The sequence below is a fragment of the Neodiprion fabricii genome, chromosome 2, assembly GCF_021155785.1.
Source record: "Neodiprion fabricii isolate iyNeoFabr1 chromosome 2, iyNeoFabr1.1, whole genome shotgun sequence".
NCBI classification, from domain to species: Eukaryota; Metazoa; Arthropoda; class Insecta; order Hymenoptera; family Diprionidae; genus Neodiprion; species Neodiprion fabricii.
In genome coordinates this window covers 14,543,078-14,564,168 of record NC_060240.1, presented here as the reverse complement: position 1 = coordinate 14,564,168, position 21,091 = coordinate 14,543,078, and the positions used below count along the sequence as shown (strand labels likewise).

Genomic DNA, 21,091 nt, shown 5'->3' with positions numbered 1-21,091 from the left:
AGTGAAGGTGAACCAAATATAAACATATATACAAAAAAACAAAAAAAATTATTGTGTAAAAAAAATAATGTAAAGAAACTGTGCTATGGGGACACTAATTTTATGTGTCTAGTTAAGGTTAAACAATATGTGGTGTGTGGGCGGAGATTAGCGGTTTGTAAATATTACTTAAATGTTCAACGTCTTGTCTAAGATTAACGGAATTAGTGCAAACTAATTTTACTGCTAAAAAAACCTCTTTAAAACCTTTTAATACAATGACATATAGACTGTAAAGATACATAGTTTTTTAATCTTTTTTGTTATTAAAATTTTTGTTGTTCTTGACAGTTAAATAAATAAATCGTTCTGAGGAGGGCCCATATCCGGGCCGAAACGTTAACAAAAAATATGTTTACATAATTGACCGATCACCAAGATTCAATAATAGACTGTTACACTTTCCGTCGAATGCGTATATAAATATTTCAGGGTTTTTCATATTTTTTTAAAAATAATGTCAAGTTCGGAATAAGGCTATCTCAAGTTTAAAGTCTCATTTCGGACTGCACAGAAAAACAAATTGTTTTTCACAGACCGAATGCACAGACGTTTAAACGTTATACATGTGCTAAATGGCATAGTTTCAGCGAGTTTTTTTAAATTTCTAATTCTTTTCTCTTCAAAGGACTCTTAAATATTGTACACAGATACGTGAATCCAGCAATTCGAAACTTATGAAGAAGGGCGTGTTCGGAACTTGACTGAAAGTACCGTCAGTACTGAAACCATTTTACTGACAGTACTTGCAGTCCATTTCCGAACACGCCCGAAGTAACTCGAAAAAATTGCAGAAAAGTGTGTAACCCACAGTATCACACTGAGCTGCCTAAAGCCAAAGAGTGCCTAAAGCAACTACTCGGTGTCTGAAATCTTGTCCAATTTCATCGGCAAATCAGAGAACGGAACAACTCCATTGCGAATATTGTTGAAAATTTGGCTTGACGCGTCGCTCTGAACATAGGCATACTGGATTCCATGGATTCTGCTCGCCGTAGGGTGGTTATGTTCAGAGCACAAACCGTCGACGTTAAATCCACGCCGAAAAATATCGCGTGAGCCGCGTAGAAAATAAAATGTCTTCTTCGCAGCTAATAGATACGAAGATTTACTCGCATAGTTCATAGGTAATATATTGAAGAGACTGCGGTGTTGTCGAGAGCGTGGGGTTTTCGTTTTCCGAATTTATTCATTACATTGCAAATTGCCATTTCATCGGAAAATCTGAAAGATAATCGGCAAGTCGATATTTACATCAAGCTCGTGTTACAGGTGCGAATACGATCGGACTGCTTATTTTTCAATCCAAACACCGTTCGCCCTTACAGACAATAACGGGCGATAGTCGATAGATTATCGGAAAAAATATTTCGTCCCCCCACCGCGATTCGGCGCGTCTGGCCGTAGCAGAAACGAGGATTGAATTCAATTTTGGTATACAACAGTTCCGAGGGTTCGATGTTGTACGCGTTTGGGTATGATTGAAGAAATACTCATGACAGAAAGTCGGAGAGAACTGGGAATATAAATAGCGTTCAACGCATTCTTAACTGGCACTTTAATCTTTACGACCCGCAGGAGGCGAGGCGAGGGTATGTCGTCAGACGTATACGGCCTCCCTGATTTCGGATGGCCGCGGCGCCAAAAACCTACCATAAATATTTCCAAACCAACTGCGAGTCTGCAGGCTATTACAGGTGTTGTAGCGTCGGAAAAATATATACCGTAGAGGGCCAAGTAGAGCCAAACACAAACAGGGTGTATATGTATATATACATATGTATACATATATATATATATATATATATATATATATATATATATATATATATATATATATATATATATATATATATATATATATATATGTGGCATACGCGAGGAGAGAGAGAGAGAAAGAGAAATGAGTAGAACGATGAGAGAGCAGTAAGCGGCACCCGCGACGTCTTGTTATGATTAAGGGTGGAATTTAATGAAAGTACGACAATAGACGATAGTATATAATTTTTCCTCCGCGTCCGCAGGTATGTGTGCATGTATTTACACACATGTAGGCTTGCATTACGTTTTATGCGGGCACATTGAGGGCCGTTGTGGGGAAAGCCCTTGAGCCCCGAGTTGATTGTTGTTTGTGAAAATTAAAGCACGGAAATAGCGTGTTTGTGTCACGTTTCCGATTTTATATGTATACCTATCCTTATCGAAGTATAGATCTATTGAGGTATAATAATCAAGGCTTTGAGCTGGGTAGTTTGCAGACAAACAAATGCCTCGGGGAAAAATAATACAGCCAGGCGCATTGAAGAGTTGGTTTTATGTGTATATGCGGTCTTGAAGGTTCTGACACACATCTAGGGGATATAGTTTCACCATTTATTATTGAAGTACACATGGCGATATGCACGTGACAATGGGAGAAACGTGTTCAATAATTCATCAAATCGACGCAAAATGCGGTCAATTTAATCGCGTGTGCATACGTGTGTACAATAATCCACCCAGTTCAGTAACAAACATTTACCTTTTTATATACATATAAACTGTTTTTCGAAAACCTTTGCGGAGATCTGATTTGTGATCACTACACAGTCTTTAGCTATTTTCGTTTTCTACTATAACTGAACAATATAGTTATAGATATAAAATGAAGATAAGTTTTGTAGCCGTAACCAGATGATTCAGTATGTATATTCTTTTGGATTATGCGGTCACTCATAATATATTTTTTTTGTTAGTATCGCGGTAATTTGATGCCGGTGCAACAATAAATTGAATGCAATCAAAAATGAGGCATAGGCTACTGTAGTAACGATAAATAGTCATTTGTGCCACATTTTCTTGTGATTTCGACTGTAGTACTTCAACCCGCTGAAGTCGATCTCGGTGTCCAATCACCCATTGCCACCTTACAAGCGTTGTCCTTAAACTGTGACTTCCTTTGCATTAAGACTCGCGGTGTTTTATTAAATTGAAATATCGACTGCAGCCTTAACAGTCATATTTTCGAAACTCTAACGATTTCACTTCACTTATACTTGCGAGACGAAACATTGTTATTTAAATACGTTTTATTATCAAAAGAATTTACGGTTCGTTTACATCCAGGGTGGACCCGAACAGGATTCAAAAATATAATGGCCCTAAACCTTGTTTAACGATGTAATACCGATTTTATCAGAATTTTCTAGGAACTTCAATAAATGAATTTTTTACTCACAATCAGTGAAAAGAGAGTTAATTCGACAATAAAGAAAAGCAGAAGTAGCAATTAATAATAATTACATGTAATCGCCATCCGCTTATAGTAGTATATATCGAGGGTGATCGGATTTTTTAATATTCAAAATAATTTTTTTTATATAGTTGGAAAGGGGAAAGATGTCCTCCTGGGCTGCAGGGGAACGGGCTTATTGTCGGTCTGTAAAAGACCGCGGAGCGGTGTGGGTGAAAAATTTGCCTAATTCAAGGAAATCAGAAGATATTCTGCGAAATCCGCGAAACGGTCGAGGTTCCACGTTGGAGTATCTCGAAAATCAGTTCGACTTTCTCTCAGTCGCCGCATCAACCGTTCCCCGCATTTGAGTGGTGCCATCAACCGGAAGCGGTGGAATCAAAGGTTATTGATTCAGGCACTGAATTAGGTCTAAAAGGCCTTTCAACGTAGATTTCTTCATAAATGCACCGTCCCCCCTCCGCTTTACAAACCCGTCGTTCCTCTCCTTGCCCTTCCCGTCGTTCGAACGCTGCTATGCCACGAGCTAGCTGACAGATAAACCCATCAAGGCTCGGGTTGCCTTGGCATCGCCGGAGAAACAAATCCAGGTATTGTATACAGGCATGCATGTATCCCGAAGAATTAACAGCTGTACACACCGAATCTCAAGACAACCACACACACGAGCGCTCGTGCAGTAATCAGCCTGGCATAATACCTGAGCGTGGATCTCGTCCATGCGCCCCGCAGGCACATGGGGTACATAAACCTGTATCAACTATATAGCAGTGCATTTAACCACTTTGTGAAATAACCGTATATTTTAATGTGACGTAGCATTCGATACGTTGGGAAGGTGCGCGCGCCTCTCCCCCGTAGGGGTGGCCAGACCCGCGACACCGTCAGGCAGGGGTTGGTTGCCCAGTGGCGGGGGTGATTTCTGTAGGGAGCGCGCAGTGTTCGCGAGTACAGGGGAAATCGGCTGGTATAGCTGCGAGAAGGGTGCGCCCTACTTCGCGTCAGGGAACGAACGCTTGGGCAGCGCGTTGTTTGTATTTAAAAAAAAGAATCTTATCGCGACCAGTGAGTTGTGTCAGATCGAGACAAGTATCTAGTGAGAGTGCGAAGGAAACACTTGTCGTTTATGATTTAGACGAGTAATTTGTGTAGTCACTGTGGGAGATAAATCTCCATCGACGTTACGACGCTTGTTGTGATGATTTTCTTTCACAGTGTAGATGATAACGACAGTGCGCGGGACGTTTTATTACCTAGGAGACAGAATCACACGAGGCGTTGGTGCGTATGAGGTTCGATCGCTCTTCGCACCGTGGAGTGAATTCGGTTTTGGTGCAGGGTGAAAAAGTTGAACGGGGCACACGGTATAAATATACCAGATACAGAGACGTAGGCGGACGGCGGACCCTTGGGAGCGAGACAATTCGCGAAGAGCTGTACTACATATACGACGATACGTGCGACGACACTTGGTTCTTCTCGAGTGTGTTATTCGGGGGTAAAGTGCTCGCCGGAATCACGGCTACTCAATAATAATGGAAGGAATTCTGTATTGTCCTTGTAAAATGTGACTGTCGGTAATTCGACTCGTACCGCGGGAGTCGGAAGGGATTTAATATAAGTTGAGTGAAAATGACTATCGCGAAAAGAATATTGGGCGCTGGGTTCGGTCGTGTGGTTGTAAAAGAGATGCCCCGGCTGGGTTAACGGTATGAAATTATCGTCGCGGGGTAACTGCGCGATAAAATAACGACAGTCATCATGAACTTTCTACAGATAATTTACTACGCCACAGCAATGTTCGTCGTTGGATCACTGGGGGAGAAGTGTTCGGACGATTGTTCTTGCAAATGGAAGAACGGGAAGCAGACGGTAGAATGCACGGATCGCTCCCTAACTACCATTCCCGGGTGGATCGATTCGGAGACTCAAGTGTTGGACATGAGTGGAAATAAAATTAAGGTCCTACCAAAGTACATTTTCAAACGATTAGGACTTACGAATCTGCAGCGGCTATACTTGCGCGGCTGTCACATTGACCGAATCGACAGCGAAGCTTTGGCCGGCTTGACTAATCTTGTCGAGTTGGACTTGAGCAACAACTTGCTCACGACAATACCAAACACGAGTTTCGCCGACACGCAATTTCTGCGGGATTTAATACTGTCCCACAATCCGATACAAAAAGTACCGGCGAACGCTTTGAAGTACACCCCAAACCTCGTCAAGCTCGACATATCAAACTGCAAGATAAACGAGGTTGATTCGAAGGCCTTCGAGGGCCTGGGACTGCTGGAAAGCCTGAAACTGAACAACAACAAATTGGTCAACCTTCACCCGAGCATGTTCGAGTCGCTCGAGAAGCTGACCAGTATCGCTCTGCACGAGAATCCCTGGAAGTGCGACTGCCACTTGAGGGACATAAAAATCTGGCTCCTAAAACGGAACATCCCAACGCTCGTCGCCCCGGCATGTCGCGGGGGTCCCGATCAACTGCTTGACAAAATGTTCTCAGAACTATCAGTCGACGATTTCGCCTGCCGTCCAGTTCTCCTAGTCGTGACTCGTTACGCCGAGGCGACGATCGGGGAAAACGCGAGCATAGTTTGCCGGGTGAGCGCCGTACCACCGGCTCAAATAAAATGGTACTGGAACGGCAGGATGCTCGCGAACCATTCGGCGTTCAGCAGTTTCCAGAAGATCCTGATATTCGAGGAGGGCCAATCGCGGAAGAAAAGCACCCTCGTCCTGACAAACGCCCAAGAGTCGGACTCGAGCGAGTTTTACTGCGTCGCCGAGAACCGGGCCGGCAGCGTGGAGGCCAATTTTACCCTTCACGTGTCGCTGAGAACGGCGGGAATGTCGACCCTGGGCTCGGGTCAAATAGCCGGAATCTCCGCGGCCCTCGTTGTGTTAATTCTTTTCATCCTGTTAATCATCCTCGTGTTGTTCATCCGTCTGAGGAGAATGCCTCTGAAGGAAATCAAGTCCTCCGGGGGCGCGCAGGACGGCGTTGCAGCAGGCAACGGCGTCGTCGAAGGCGGCGGCTCGTCGTCACGGAGAAAAACCGACAATGACGAGGCGACCTCGTTCGCCACGTTCGCCGAGGCGAAGCCGCCGGCATCCCTGAACCTGAACTACGTCCAGAAGCCGTACGCCTTCTCCGAGGACGATTACACCTTCGCCCGCTACACCGAGAGCCATGCGGCTTCCGGTCCCGGGCCGTGCTACTCGTCGACGACGTCGCTGATGCTCGTCGAGAACCCCGACCTTATTCGGGACACGCGGCGCGGTTCGGCCGACGAGACTAAACCCTTCACGCCCGGCGGCTACAGCATAGAAGTAAAGAACAACAAGCTCCTATACTCGAACTGCATATGGGAGTCGAAAGAGGAGATTCCCGTCGGCGGGTACGTCGTCAAGGACATGCAATCGGCGATGACGGCTTCCGTGGACGCGGCGCAAGTCGCCTCGTCCGTTCCTCCGGGCGCTAAGCAGATCCGCGTTTGGCAGAAGGGCGTCCCGGTTTTGCCACCCGTTTCCGCCCTGAAGCGGGTCCTCGGTTCAACACGAAGCTCGCCCGACGAAGGATACCAGGAAGGCACAGGCACCGACGTCTAGGTACCGCTTCTTCATTACTGCGATGCCCGACACAGATACTTGGAGTTACGCAGACGGCACCAGGATGACTTATACGACTAATCAATGCCAAAGGACATTATTCATTCGTTATTTTGGCCATCGGTTTTCACGTGCCGGACGGGCAGTAGTGAACTTTATCAAAGTGGTACTCGAGACGTTGCGTTACACGGCCTTCGGCGAGGCTCAATTTTCTTGTGCGGTACAGAAGTTTCTTATACTTCGTTGTACCGAGGGTGATCAGAGATGCTGTGGGCTAAGCTCTCGCAGTCTTTAGTGAGACGTAGAGAAAAGCAAGACAATGTCATTGTTTCAGTGGTCTTATGGCACAATATTGACGGGTAATTTCTATACGGCAATGCCAAATATACAATTTATAAGTAAAGACTGTAAATGTTCCAAAAAATGTATAGTTAGCGAGGGTAAATTATTAAAGTCACATGTTGGTATATATAAATGGATTTTCTATATGGTCATATTTAATTAAAAAAAAAACACTAGACTAATCATCATATTCTTTTATACACTTCCTCTCTCGTTCACCTACACGAATCAAAAACTCATCACTTTGTTGGACAGTTCAACGTCTGGAAAATCGATGTCACCCTATCGACTTGATTTCGATACACACATCTCTTATCTGGGGTCAAATCTGGTCTTGGGTGAATAATTCGTCCTATGATTGGAAGTACTAGTGTGGTATTAATGAGAAAGTTATACTTTTTATACGAAGTGTAGTCTTTCGCGTATACTTGTGTCTACGCTTTATGCCGTTGTGTCGTGCAAGCTCACTCAGCCTGTGTAAACAAACGATCATTCAGTTATTTGTGTTGTACTCCTATTTACCCAATTCTTTTCCAGAAAGTGTAACATATCGTTCATTTATCGAGTCACACTAAACATACGTTTGGTTTCACAGTTTTTTGAACTTTGATCACAAGTTTTTCACGGGTGCAACAACATTTCAAATTGAATACTATACCTAGCCCCATGTATTTGTATAAAATATTCTCAATCTCGAACGTAATAAATTAAAGTGTCATCTAAACTCTCCGTTCCGATCGTTTATGTAAAGCTCTTCTCTCGCGTGACACTGACGACTATATCAAAGTGAATTCTTACAGACATCATCCAGGTCACTAAATGCTACAGCAAAATGTGGAGCTTAAGAATTGATTGTCTTGGCCAGATTTCCAGTGCCCGGAAAACCCACTAGTCAAGTCCTACTGCGTATATTTTTATTCGCAGTTGAACAATCCCCTGGAATCAGTGGCAGAGTGTATTTTATCGTCACCGCTCTCTTGTACTTTTAAGTCCTCACCGCTCCAAGTTTTGGTTTGAAGTGAGAGCCAAGCCAATAGACATGCAATGACGAGGATCTCGTGCCCGATTCGCCATTCGAACACACTCGAGCGTATTGAATTGAATATCTGGATTTCGATCCTCATTGCAGAGCCAACATATCAATCGATTACCCATTTTTCGCTCGCATTGGCCCAGCCTGAAATTTCGCCCCTTCAGTTCGAGGGAGTGTCTTGTTAAGCCATAACACTTGAAATTCCGGTTCGCCCCCCTCGGTCTTGCATTTTTTTCTCGTCTATTTCTCTCGCGATCAATTGGCTAGAATGATTGAGAGACCGTAGTGATTGACGCACGGCTGGGCATGTACACCAAGCCTCGCACGTCCCTCCCCCGCGTCGTGACAAACTGGCGGTATACACAAACTTGACGGAGAACACATCACTGCCCTGGATGGGAATGGTGCCGTTTCTAAGCAGTTGATGTATTCATGATGTGCCGATGAAGCGCTATTTTGGGCCTTACAAATTTCGGTGAAAAATTAGGGAGTCTGATACATTTTTAACGTACGAAATTACAGGGTGTCCAGTAGTCCTGGAAATCCTTGAAGTCCTGAAAATATCCTCCGAATCATGACTTCTTGGAAACGTCCTGAAATTATTCTTCTGTCCTGGACATTCATACGATTACAATATTGTTCGATGATTTATTTCCTTGTGAATTTTTTTGCTCTTGTCTGTACTTTAATTTCCCATTAATTTCGTGAAATTTGAAAGGCTTTAATGAATTCAGACATTCTAAGCTTATTCCGAAGTAATTAGAGTCGTTATTACGCTCAACATTTTTCAGCTATCCCACGCAATTATTTTCTCTTCATAACTTGAGGGAGCTTCGAAAAAATAATATGCTATCGGTTCTAAAAACCTGCTGCGAGCTAAATGAAATCGATTCTCTTCGAAATCATATCTTATATACATCGATGCGCTTACACACAATTAAAACATTGTTGTTAAAATATGAATCGTATTGTTATGTATAAAAAATCGGTTCAAATAGAACAAGTTTTTTTTCACTACGGTCAACAAAAAAAGATTATACAGAGTTACATTCTGGAGGCTACTAGTCCTGGAAGTTCTATGTGCGGATGTTAGTGGACACTTCACAACAGAGGCGAGTCAGATTTTGCTATAAATATTTCTAGTTTTTGGCAGCTGCACGTAACTCGTAGCTTTCGCGGTCATCATATCTACCTTGCTTGAAAATACTGTGCTCAAGTTTTAACTAAGAGAGTCGGGAAGGAGATTACAGAAGGCATATAATAATACGAGTGGCTAATTGCAAGTGTAAGGGTGTTGTTTGTTGAGCGTTAAAAACATACGAACACGCTAATCGGGGGCGCTTTACCCCATTGCGCGTAATGAAGTTTTTCTAATTATTAATCTTGTTACGAGCATCAAACACGACCGTGAGTGTGAATATATTTTTTATTAACGCGTTTTATATAGCCGGCACGTGGGTAATTTAATTAACGCGGTGCACTTGCGAAAGTGCGTACTCTATGCCGAGGTTCGAATACTTATATGTAATGTAACACGGTGGAGAAGACGTGAAATCTTTTTCATTTTTCGTCAATTGTTTCCGCTATGACAACGTGCAGATTTGCTAGATTTTGAATTGAATTTTAGGTCTTTATATCACCTAACTTCACATGCCAGCTGGATTTTTACATATTGAAAATTTCTCTTTACGAAATGTCAAACATTACTCGGTTCGATTGAATTCAATGCGATCAGTGAGCTGAAACGCACGTTATTCTGCCATCGCTGCTAATTTAAAATCGACTTCTTGAAAACCCACATTTATTTGCGATATTGTGATTTGAAAAAATTAAAAAAGCTTTTACGGCTTTTTCTAAATCAACCTCTGATTCCAAAAGTTGTACCATTTTTTCGCAGAACGAGATTTGAGGAATAAAATTTCGTGAAATATCGCAAAAATTTTTACGAGGAAACAGGATCCAAGTCGTAAAGTAAAGTTATTTGAAACAACAGCTCTAAAAATTGAATAAACCGGTTGAAGTATCCGTACTATAAATCTGTCTAGTTTCAATTTTTCAAGAATTCTCATCGACTGGTGGCGAATCATCTCTGATTTCTCATTGTTCAAGGTAGAATGCTCTTTTATCGTACCAGTTGGATCGGATTGTGAATATTGCCGGTGACTGTTGATGAAGTATTTACTCGAATTACGGTTTTATCGCGGCTATAACAAGAGAATATACGAATACAAAGCTTTTCGCTATACCACATAATACCGTTAGTTTCTGAGATTATACATATTTTATTCATTGCCAATCAATCTGACATTACGATCAATCATCACCCTGTCTACGTTATAAATTATTAACTGCAACCGACAGCATCGAATGCATATTTAACGATCGCATTATACGAAAAGAAATTGTTTTTATTAGCTCAGGATCAGATTAAATTAAATGTAATCGATTAAATTAAATGTGCAGCGTATTCATAGTTGGAATTTGTTCCCGTCAGAATCTATTATACTAATTGATAGAAATAAGAACCTAACATGGAAGAGAAAAAAAAAAATTAATGAAACTTAAATAATACATTTGTAAGCGATTTAGCTAATCTGGTGTAATTTTCTGTCTAGTAAACACGAACTTGGGCTTATAAATTTTCCTTACAAGCAAAATGTTTCCATCAATGTCTATCGTTACTCTGGAACTCTCAGCCCTACAAATCGTGCATAATATTTTCTGTACACGTGAAAATCGTTTCTACGACGGGCTCAATATCGGCGCATTATTTCACAAGTATTGTCATGTCTAACAAATGTTCACGAATCACTGGTTCAGTAGATCCTAGCAGGCAGCACGACATTGTCCAGGTTCAAAGCTATTTGATATTTTCTGAAAGATATTTGTCACTTCGAGCACAAGGAGTGGAGATAATATCGGAACGCATTTCACCATTGCTCGCAGAAGAATTCGACCCGTTGCTGTCGTCTTACCACGAGTGAACTACTTTGTAACTTGGAATATTATACTTTCGCTTATTCGGGTAACATAGAAATCTCGGTCGCAACGAATGCGTGAAATGAAAAGATTTATAAATTAGTCCATTCTAGCGAGCTGTTTCGATATACAAGCTTAACAAGCTACTCGATGCTTCTTAAAATTGCAATGAAATTACGTTTGATTATCTGCACTTATGACATGATTTTAAATAGTTGTACGGATACGGTACGTGAGCACTGACCATGAGAAAAATTCATGACGCTCAGACGTGTTGATTGAGTTGTGTCTATCGACAGGTTTCAACCGAGGGCCATTCACTTGAATATTGTATGAACGATTTTAATTCGAGTGATTACTAGTGACTTTTATCTTATTATGTGATTTTCATCGATTTTCAATATACCATGCGGTTTCCTATGCCCCTCTAATTTCCAACAATTTCCGAGCGCTCTGGGCGATTTTCAATGATTTCCGGATCGGAGAGAATTACAGGAAATCCCTTACAATGCTGTGAAATCGTTGGACATTAATGTAAATCATTTGGTTTGGAAATCAATAAAGGAATAGATATCAATAGAACATGAATAAATTCAAATCATTTGTCGTTTATCGTCAGCCTCACAACGATTTCCGTGATTTCCGACGCCTTCCACACGATCTCTTCAACGGCATCGCGTTATTTAAAGTGATTCGCAATGTTGCCCAATGATTTTAGTTATCTAGATTCATCCCTCGTAATTCCAAAGAATATTTCAGTCACTGAGGTTTCTTTGATTTACAATTTCACTTCCGACTGTTAAATTTACGACTGCCTTCGGTGAATGGCCTCTCGGGTTCAACAATTTCCATACTAGATAATAAAAATTCTGATACAACACGATAGCATTTCGAGTTGATCATAATTGCGATGATTGCGTTATACGAAATCATACCCATGTAGGTCAGGGTGGTAAAATCGATGACACGGACGATCCGGCGAGCCAGATAAAGAGAAAGAAAGACCGTAGACGGTTCAGAACATGCGTACACCCTTATGTAACTCGGCGTTCTGCGGTATCATACGCCCATAAGCATCCGAATACACACGTACGTAGGAAATCATAGGTGTGGGTGGCAGCGTGGCAGAGCTCCGGCTGACGACCATATACCCGAAATTACTTGAGCCGGGTTATGCGCCATTTCTATAACTACTGACGATGAGGGTAGTTTAAGCCACGCAAGCACCGGCCGTTCTTGCATGCCGAGCTGGAGGCTCTACGTGGGGTTTGTACGCGTGTCGATCCGAGGCCGTTGCAGCAGCACCCTTGCGGGGAGGAAAAGGATTGGTCGTGCCAAAGTGGAAGAAGCGAGGAACTGAAAAATGTTTGGTAAGAGACTATGGTCAATTTATTACCGAGGAACGGATCCCTCCAGGGCGTAAGTACATACACACATGATACGTAGCGAAAGAGCGGCCTTGTCGACCTTCGGGCGCCGCGCCGCGAAAACTGGCGAAAAGACCCGAAGTTCTCCCGACGCGGGAATCGATAACATCCGAACGTTTTCCGTGCAGCTAAAGTCGGTGCGACTCTAAGATTGCCCGCCCGCAGCGCTCGCGTCGCCGAGGGCCCAAGATTTTAGGTCGCGCGAAATGACGAGGTGAATACGCGGTCTAACCGCGAGAAATGCGATGTTGCTTTACACCCTGAAACGCTCCTAGTTTCTCTCGGGAATACACGAGAGGGTAGCGAAAAAAGAGAAAGAGGGTGAGAAAGGGAGGCACAGTCAATGGCGTCGAAGACCGTCTAGTCCGCGAGACACGTGACGCGCGCACGCGTTTAGGGGTTGTTGTTGCCACGACAAAGTCTTCTTTGTCAACGTCTTTCGCCCATCCGTCCGTCCGTCGTTCGCAAATGGCGGACGCGTTGCCGTACCCGATCGAACGAGCACCGCACTTTATCGCTTCCGTTCTAATAACGCTCGACGCCGATATGCCCCGAGGGCTCGTTTTTAACCTCAACTGCACGAGGAAACTACGAAAAAAATGTTTACACCGCTTACGTATTTAAAGTTTCGTTCATTTTGCTGTTCCGTTTTTCACCCTTAGTCTCTTTTTCCCTACACGCCTTGCCGCGTCCAGGATCCGCAGCAACAGTTTTGCATTCAAATTTATGGCCTGAAAGAATTTATAACCAGTTTCAAACCGGCGTAAAGTTGGCTTTCAGTCCATTCCACGACAAACAATACACACACACGCACCCACAGACACCTATTATACGTAATATCTGATGCTAATGGTATGTACACGTATATATACATGGGCGAAATTTTCAATGCCATCGCCGTATTGCTGGCATTATACGTATACTATTAGTAATGGCGACGGTATTGAGGGAACGAGTCATGATAGTACTGCTCTTATATAATAATATGTGAATTTTCACGTCATTTTATATGCCGTTGTACGTATGAATGTATGATATACTGGGAAAAAAAACAATCCTGTATATACGAAAATAATTCCAACTGGGTGGTCCAAAAAAAAATTGATCCTTTTTTTAAACACCACTTCATGCACACTATTTGAGATCGATGTAAGTAGTAGGTGCGTTACCATTGTAATAGAACAAGCTGTATATTTCTTCCTTCGATATTCCAAAGGTCAAAGTGAAGTAGTGGTTTACAATCGAATTCGAGCACCGTTTACTATAATGCATATTGAATAGAAAGGTCGAAGAAAAGACGCGGAAGATCTAATTGGTCATGAATAACGCATAACAAGTATAACTGGAGAATAAAAAGTTGGAATTCTTTCCCGAAAGCTGTGAATGAGCGCTCAGAAAAGGTAGTAAAAAATCTGAGAAGCCTGAAAGACACAATAATGTATTGTGAAGTGAGGTAATATATTACCATTCACGGATGAATTAAGAGGGTTCGAATCGATATAGAGGTATATAGACATGCTTGTACATGTAGAGTTGACAATTTACGAGCTTCAAGAGCGAGATTCATTTAGACACGCAGAGGAAATGTTCTTCTCGCCCCCTTTTAAAAAGACAGAGATAGAGAGCGGAATAAGGTAATATCGAGGCAGAGGTTAGCAAAACTCCTTCCGGCTGTCAAGTTCAATCCAATTGGGTAGCGAAGCCCCGAGCTCTTCTCCTGACTCAATCACTCACTTGTCCTACTCTAACCCTTTTGTGTGCTTTGTCAAGAGCAACGTTGTAACTCCCGCGTCCCGTTCATACTGCCATCCACATGCGAGTTCTTCTCGTCTTACACGAGATGAAAATACACCGCTTAGGTCTATTTGACGGAATCTTACCACCGCTTTTCCCAAACCCCATGCATACCTGTGAACACACAGGAATACGGTAAGGAAAAGTGTGTTTCAAGTGCAGGCATGTTGAGTAATGTGTATGTGAGACGTAGGTATAACGATGTACTGTATACGTGATAAAGTTTCCGACAAAGGCAAAGTACGGATTTCTCTTCGGCATGAAGAGCGTTAGCGAACAGTTTTATTAAACCCGTGGGAACAAAGACTGGAAGAAAATAACCAAATACAGCTCGGTGACTCGGGCCGAGATGCAGGGTAGTTTCTTACCCGAGGCAAAGATCTGCCAAGGACAGGAACGGGCCGAGGCCAAAGAGAACAAGAGAGCTGAGCTGCGAAGTCGGGACTGTACACTACGATATACCTATATATGGGGTGAGAAAGAGAGTCAGAAAAAGACGTCGAGGGCCGAGGAGAAAGAGGGAAAGCCGAGGGAGAATTTGGCGTCTGAAGGTTTTTCCGATATTTCTTCGCGAGGTTCTCCTGTCGTGAATTGGCCAATTCTCAATTATTAATGCTGCGTTAAATCGCGATAACGGAGGAGGACCCACTGCCATGGCTTTCTACTTCGGAGAAAGAGGTTTGGGGCATCGGTACCCGTAAAAGTAGGTGTAGTTGTCACGATTAAGACTCCCTCTTTAAAATACCATCACTCGTTGTAAGCATTATGATACATCGTTACAAGCCTGTCGTTGCTCAGGGCACACATCCATTTTGAGACATTGTGATACACGTACATAAAATAATGTATAATCTATTCCGTCCCCATCCCCTCATCCTCCTCTCTCCGTATTCTACGATGTTGAAAATTTATTCTTATATACCTACCAACGATTCACCGATAAAAGTGAGAGACGTATGTTTTTCTTCCGGTTGATCAAACGCCTAAACGGGGAAAGATTTTAGGATTTTGCTTGAATGCGGGTTGTACGTCGAGTATATACCTATAGGTATGTGGGTATACATAAATGGATTAAATGTGGAAGGATATACGTGCCCTTGCATTTTTATTGATCCACTAAAGGTAAGTGCTGAAATTTTATAGTTCACAAGAGGGCGGAAAGCGGCTGGTAAGATTTCGTAAATTTATTACCTCCATTATTTTTCACCTCGAGCCTCGTATAATACGGATTGTTTTAACATCCCGAAGTAAAACAATCGCCAAATCAATTTTATCCCCCGGTCTCGACTCGGCTCGTAGCTTACCGAACTTTGCTGAAAAAAAGCAAGCAGAGAAGTATAAAAACGGGGGGACAGGGAAGAGAAAAAGAAGGAGATCTGTAGAAGTTCCGTTCGAATTAAAGTAAATTCCTTCGATCTTGGGACCGAAGCTCGCTCGTTGGCTTGTGACCCGTCAGCAGGATTTCGCCCTCGCTCCTCGCCCCTTCCGTCGATCGTAAAATTAATTTTGGAAAGCCAGTTGAAGTGAGCAGGTCGTAAGCCGAAGCTTAGGCAAGAATTTCCATGATCCAGTGAAGCCAATCGGGAGAGTTGTAATACGTATACCTATCCTGCACCTACCCATCTCCCGTCTTTGCTGCCGCCATGCCGCCAAGAAAGCGCGACCAACAGTCGTGACGAATACACGAGGAAAGGTGAACTCTGTGCGACGCGGTAACCTGTTTACTTTGATCCCACGAGTGATCTAAGATTTGATCCCGCAAATCGGTTCGTTCGACTTTGCAGTTGGCATGCAGAAGCGACGAGCGTCTGCTCGCCATCATCGTCATCTCCATTTCGGCAAGTCTGACGATATTAAATAAATGCTCCTACAGCTAAAGTAGTAGTAACTAGAATTAGATAGCTGACTAAAGGAATGCCCACGTGGAAATTTACCAGTTAGAAAATGAGCCGAACTCCTCTCGTGCAATCGTTTTAATAATAAAGATATACGGCAAGAGTATGCTATGAGTTCTTTTCACGAAGCACGAAATTGAGGTTAGGGTCGCGTAATATCAGATTTGTTTAAGACAGCGCATGCGTGCAGTTCAGAAAAGACCACTTATAACTCCTATGTTATAGAACCGAAATAAAACTGCAATTGCGTTTAACCTAGGGACGGCCATTTTAATTCTGTGCTAAATGGGGATGTTCCTACCGAATTTCGTAAAAAAAAAAAACAATGGTTTCCTCCATATCGTGAACGTATAATGGTCGGAGCCAAAATTACACGCCAAATTCATTTTATCTAAGAATATAGATAATTTTTATATCAAATATATGATTAATATGTTCTCATTTCCAAGAATTTAGCCCACCAAAATTACTCGTTTGTGTGTACGTTTGTTGATAAAAGAAGCCGGTATCGTTGGTTCTTGAGGTAAAAGAATCGCTGCGTTTCACACTAACCAAAGGCGAGCCCATTTCAGCTTCACATTCCAATAATGCGAAAGGTTATCAGGCATCGCGAAGCAGTCGCCAGCAATTTCTGTTCCATTTTATTATACTTACTCGCTACGGCATTACAAGGGTAGAGGGAAAAAAACACGGGCTCGATAATCGCTCGGATAAGTATCTCCAGCCGTTACTTACACAAAGATTGTATGTATAAACTTAAGCTTGCACGTTTACCTTTTCTTTTTTCTCCTCTCGTCGATCACATGAATTTATAATTTTCTGATAACAAAAAATACTGTAACCAGAATTCCTACTCATGATCATAGAACTTTAATTTTTTGTCCGCCGTAGACAATCGAGAGGTTTTCAGTGGGACGATCGAGTGTCTCTGAAGTGCATGTTGCGGGTTTTACGGCTTGACTGATATCGCATTTTTTATTGATGTTCGACGGTTGATTGACTCCGGGAATCGCGGAAGCAGAGCCATCCTGCTTCCTAATTAGTGAAACGCGGCAACGGTTAAAGTAGGATGGATAGGCAGGCATGGTGCATTAGACAGTTAGTCAGTACTAATGCAGCTATGAAACCCTGTTGAAATGGGTCAATAGTTAAAAAATAGCAAAAAAATACATATATATAGTATGTACATATACGTATGTACATAGTATGTTATCGTAATGAAGTTTGTAACGTTATCGTAACGATTCATGCTAAAGAAAAGCTGTTATTTCGCGATTTTGGAATTGTCTGAAATTCAGTAAACCGTAATAAAATGAAACACACATATTTCGAAATCTTAGTTCTTTAAACAATCGTTGTAAAATAAAAAAAATGGTGATTTTTTCTCCAATGTTTTATTACAGTACCGTTACTAACTTCAACCTAGTTATATTTATGTACCTACGATTTAAAAATAAATAGGAAATGGTGCGACACATTATGAATCAATAAAATTTGCAAAGTGCGCGTAGGTTTTTCATGTGTATATAATGCTCAACAAACTATTTATATACACGTACATTGTACAAGCGTTACACCACCCTTATAAAATAATTCCATGAATTTTCAAATACTTTATCGTATTAATTGGGTGAAAAATTTTAATCTTCGTCGTGTAATATCAATGTACCAGAATACTTGGAATATTACCTATAATGCTCACAGAATGTCACTTTCTCAGTTCAGACATTCCTCATGCTGTTACTGCGTTTCCATCGCGGTAAAAAACTTTTGGCGATCTTGATTTTCGCCATTGAGACTGCGGCGCCTGTGCAAGAAAAACGTACGTCTGAGCCGATTGACTTATATGTTCCACTGAAAAGGTCTTCAATTAACTATAACAATGGGTAAGACGGTTTTCTACAAGCAACAAAAAATGAAAGGAATTACTCCCCTTATAACATCGGCTTACCTCTGGTCTCAGAAGTTTGTTGATGCAGGATATTCTGCTGTTCATTATTTCAATCTCGAGACGCTCTTTCCACAACTGTTGAAAGCATTCGAGGAACAGCTTATGGTCAATAGTAATTTGTTTAGAATTCTTATTGTAGTTTTTGGTTCATTCTACCTAAGCGTAAAACTAAAACGTACCGTTCTCTTGGCCTTTTCTTGAAACACGTCAGTTTGCTTCAACTGAAATCAATTTTATTAATATTTTAATACGTATTCACACCTTATGTAAGAGTCTTTCCACAAATTCACACAGAGTGTACAACTAACGTGTTTGTGAATGCAGTTATAAGCTGGCCTGATATCCAATATACTCTCTTTTCGAGGCAGTTTCTGCAAAAGTTTCAACATTCAAAACATGAAGACACGGGTTTTTTTTTACTCTCGTTGTGTTTTTCCTTATTTTTACCAAATTACTGACATTACCAGTGTCCTCTTGCAACTCTTGGGAAAGATTTTCATTCCTACGCATCGCACGTAAGCTCTGAAAACAATTATTGTATCAGGAACCATTGCGATTGTCGACGCCCCCTAACTTCCAGATTCTCGGTAAAGCCCCGAACCATGAGATCAGGAAGTTATACGGAGAGTCGCACGTGCCGAAATCTCCGGTTAATCAGACTTCGTGATTTTCGACCGGTGTGAAGTTTATCGTATAATCAAGCTATTACCTCTGTAGACAATGACTAATTAGCGCGTTATGGAATAAATTCGAATTCCCAAACGTCTCTGTACTTATTTCCGCCCGTGCTGCCCTTTCTTCGGATCCGTGGGAGGAAATAGACTGAGAACGAGTGACGGGGGCGAAAAGAGAGATAGAGAGGAGAGGGGGATGAGAGGAAACGGAAAGGGAAAGGAATGGGAAGGGAAGAGCAGAGCTTTTCTCCGCCGTAAACTTCAATTCAAAGTAACTGTTATCTGATAATTATAAAGTTGCGTCGTTACTTAGGGCGAACCAGTACCTCCACAATAGATGCCAAAACATTCGAAAAGTTTCACTTCAAACGTGAGTAATTAGCATACTGGGTGACCGTAAGCTGTAACTCAACGTTAGCAGGCGAAAGGAAAAATAAAAAAATCGAGAAACTCTTAACAAAGTAGTAAACACCATATTCTTTCGAAATTATTCTTGGATTCGCATCGACGTTTCGATTTGTTTGAATATCATTTATTCAGATTTGAAAATCAGTACTCACGATCATTGCCGAAGCGATTAAGAGGACGGCAAACATGCATATGAGGAATGTTATCATTCCACGTGGAGGATCCAGGTGAAAAAGATAACGAAGATCGTTGTCCCGGGACTTCAGCTGGTATGACTGGAAAATAGTGAATTCAATACAAGAATGGGCGTTCAAAACTGTATGAATTAAGAAGAAAAGGCCAAGCGCTGAATCGTGACACGGTGTGAAAGGTGTGGAGTTATCATGGAAATGAACTGGCTCGGCTTGAAATTCATAGGAGCCTCGATTTAATCTTCGTCGAGTCGTGACGCAATGCGACTTGATGTGAATTACTTGGTCACGACACGAGAAAGTGATTGCCGTGGGGTAGCAATATGAATGTAAGTGTTACACCTTGTGTTATCGAGTGTCGTAAAACGCGGAGCGAGGAACGTCGATTTCTTGGAAGACGGTTGTAGGCCCTTTTTCGGAAATCACGCTTGACCCTTTTCCAAACCCCTCGAAGATTCTTATCCTTTCCCGAAATAACGTGTTTGCATTGCGAAATGCTCCGAAAGCACGTCGCATCGTGACCATCGTGTGTCTTTCGAGCTTTTACAAGAAGGCTTCTGCAGCAAACCTCGTGCCCTTTTGTCACCGCCATTTATCGGACAGGTTTATTACGCTAACGGGTGTATTTTTACAGTGTTCACACTCCCCAGATCACTACTGAGATAATATTATGCCAACCCGCCCGACACGGTTATTCGCATTTATCTATTCATATTAGAAGATTAAAACTAACGACGAAAGCTCGAGTTGTAAATCGAGATTAACACGAACCCTTAACCCATGGTGGCAATGGCCATGGGCCGCCGTTAACCTTCGTTAAGGAAAGATAACGCGCTTTTTTTTATCTGATACGGGAAATGGACACGAGTTTTCTAAACACGGTTATTTTCCGCGGCATTTATTAGATCGCACATCTGCCTATACTGATATAATCACACTGTTTATTTTTTCTGTGACGTGTGGTTTTTTTTTTTTTCTTATCTTTCTTTATTACATATTGCGCCAATTTTACCAGAGAATCCAAGCTGTACGGTGACGAGTAGCAAAACGTAATCCCTGTCGCATCCATTTTCCCGATCACTTTTACTCGTTAATCACTTACTAATTTTTACCTATCGCTCGTGAATTCACACGATATATTCTTTTTCACGACGAATGCCAAAACGCAACACTTCAATTGTCCATATACCTATACGGATAATTCCACTCGCGGTTTTTACTGCGCACGCAATCTTTCAACTTTCATTCATTCGTCCATTAGTAACGTACCATTAGGGGTTCGCATAATGGTTGCGGAAATTCAGCTTCATTTCAAGAGTATAATCATTTTCAAGAAGGCACAAATAACCAATGGGGTGAAATTTTCGGCGAGCCGGTCATTCTTCACCCTGCAGTCTTGGTGCTACTCGATCGAAGCTATGGCGATTTTCAAATTTTATCGATAATGGATAGTAAATTTGAAACGACATTTGTGACCGAAACCTTTTAGAAAACAATGCTGATTT

At 42.0% G+C, this 21,091-nt stretch overlaps 2 protein-coding genes across 2 annotated transcripts; one reads left to right on the top strand and one right to left on the bottom strand.

The window, feature by feature from the left end:
- The first annotated feature begins 4,172 nt into the window (after positions 1-4,172).
- LOC124177010 (leucine-rich repeat, immunoglobulin-like domain and transmembrane domain-containing protein 2) lies at positions 4,173-7,380 on the top strand. The gene has a single exon (XM_046559014.1). The coding sequence runs from the start codon at positions 5,033-5,035 to the stop codon at positions 6,890-6,892; it is 1,860 nt and encodes a 619-aa protein (XP_046414970.1). The 5' UTR covers positions 4,173-5,032; the 3' UTR covers positions 6,893-7,380.
- A 10,714-nt stretch (positions 7,381-18,094) lies between these two features.
- Positions 18,095-19,067, bottom strand: LOC124177018. Its single transcript, XM_046559028.1, has 6 exons — positions 19,023-19,067; positions 18,773-18,835; positions 18,622-18,684; positions 18,493-18,534; positions 18,314-18,388; positions 18,095-18,169 (listed from the first exon to the last, which is right to left on the bottom strand). The coding sequence occupies exons 2-6, from the start codon at positions 18,821-18,823 to the stop codon at positions 18,095-18,097; spliced, it is 306 nt and encodes a 101-aa protein (XP_046414984.1). The 5' UTR covers positions 18,824-18,835; positions 19,023-19,067.
- Between the last annotated feature and the right edge of the window lie 2,024 nt (positions 19,068-21,091).

Bases quoted from the DNA above. Each gene is read 5' to 3' on its own strand.
- LOC124177010 (XM_046559014.1), top strand. From the start codon at position 5,033: ATGAACTTTCTACAGATAATTTACTACGCCACAGCAATGTTCGTCGTT.
- LOC124177018 (XM_046559028.1), bottom strand. From the start codon at position 18,823: ATGCGTAGGAATGAAAATCTTTCCCAAGAGTTGCAAGAGGACACTGGT. The intron at 18,685-18,772 runs GTCAGTAATTTG...AAACTTTTGCAG, and splicing joins TGCAAGAGGACACTGGTAAT to AAACTGCCTCGAAAAGAGAG. The intron at 18,389-18,492 runs GTACGTTTTAGT...TGCTTTCAACAG, and splicing joins AAGAAAAGGCCAAGAGAACG to TTGTGGAAAGAGCGTCTCGA.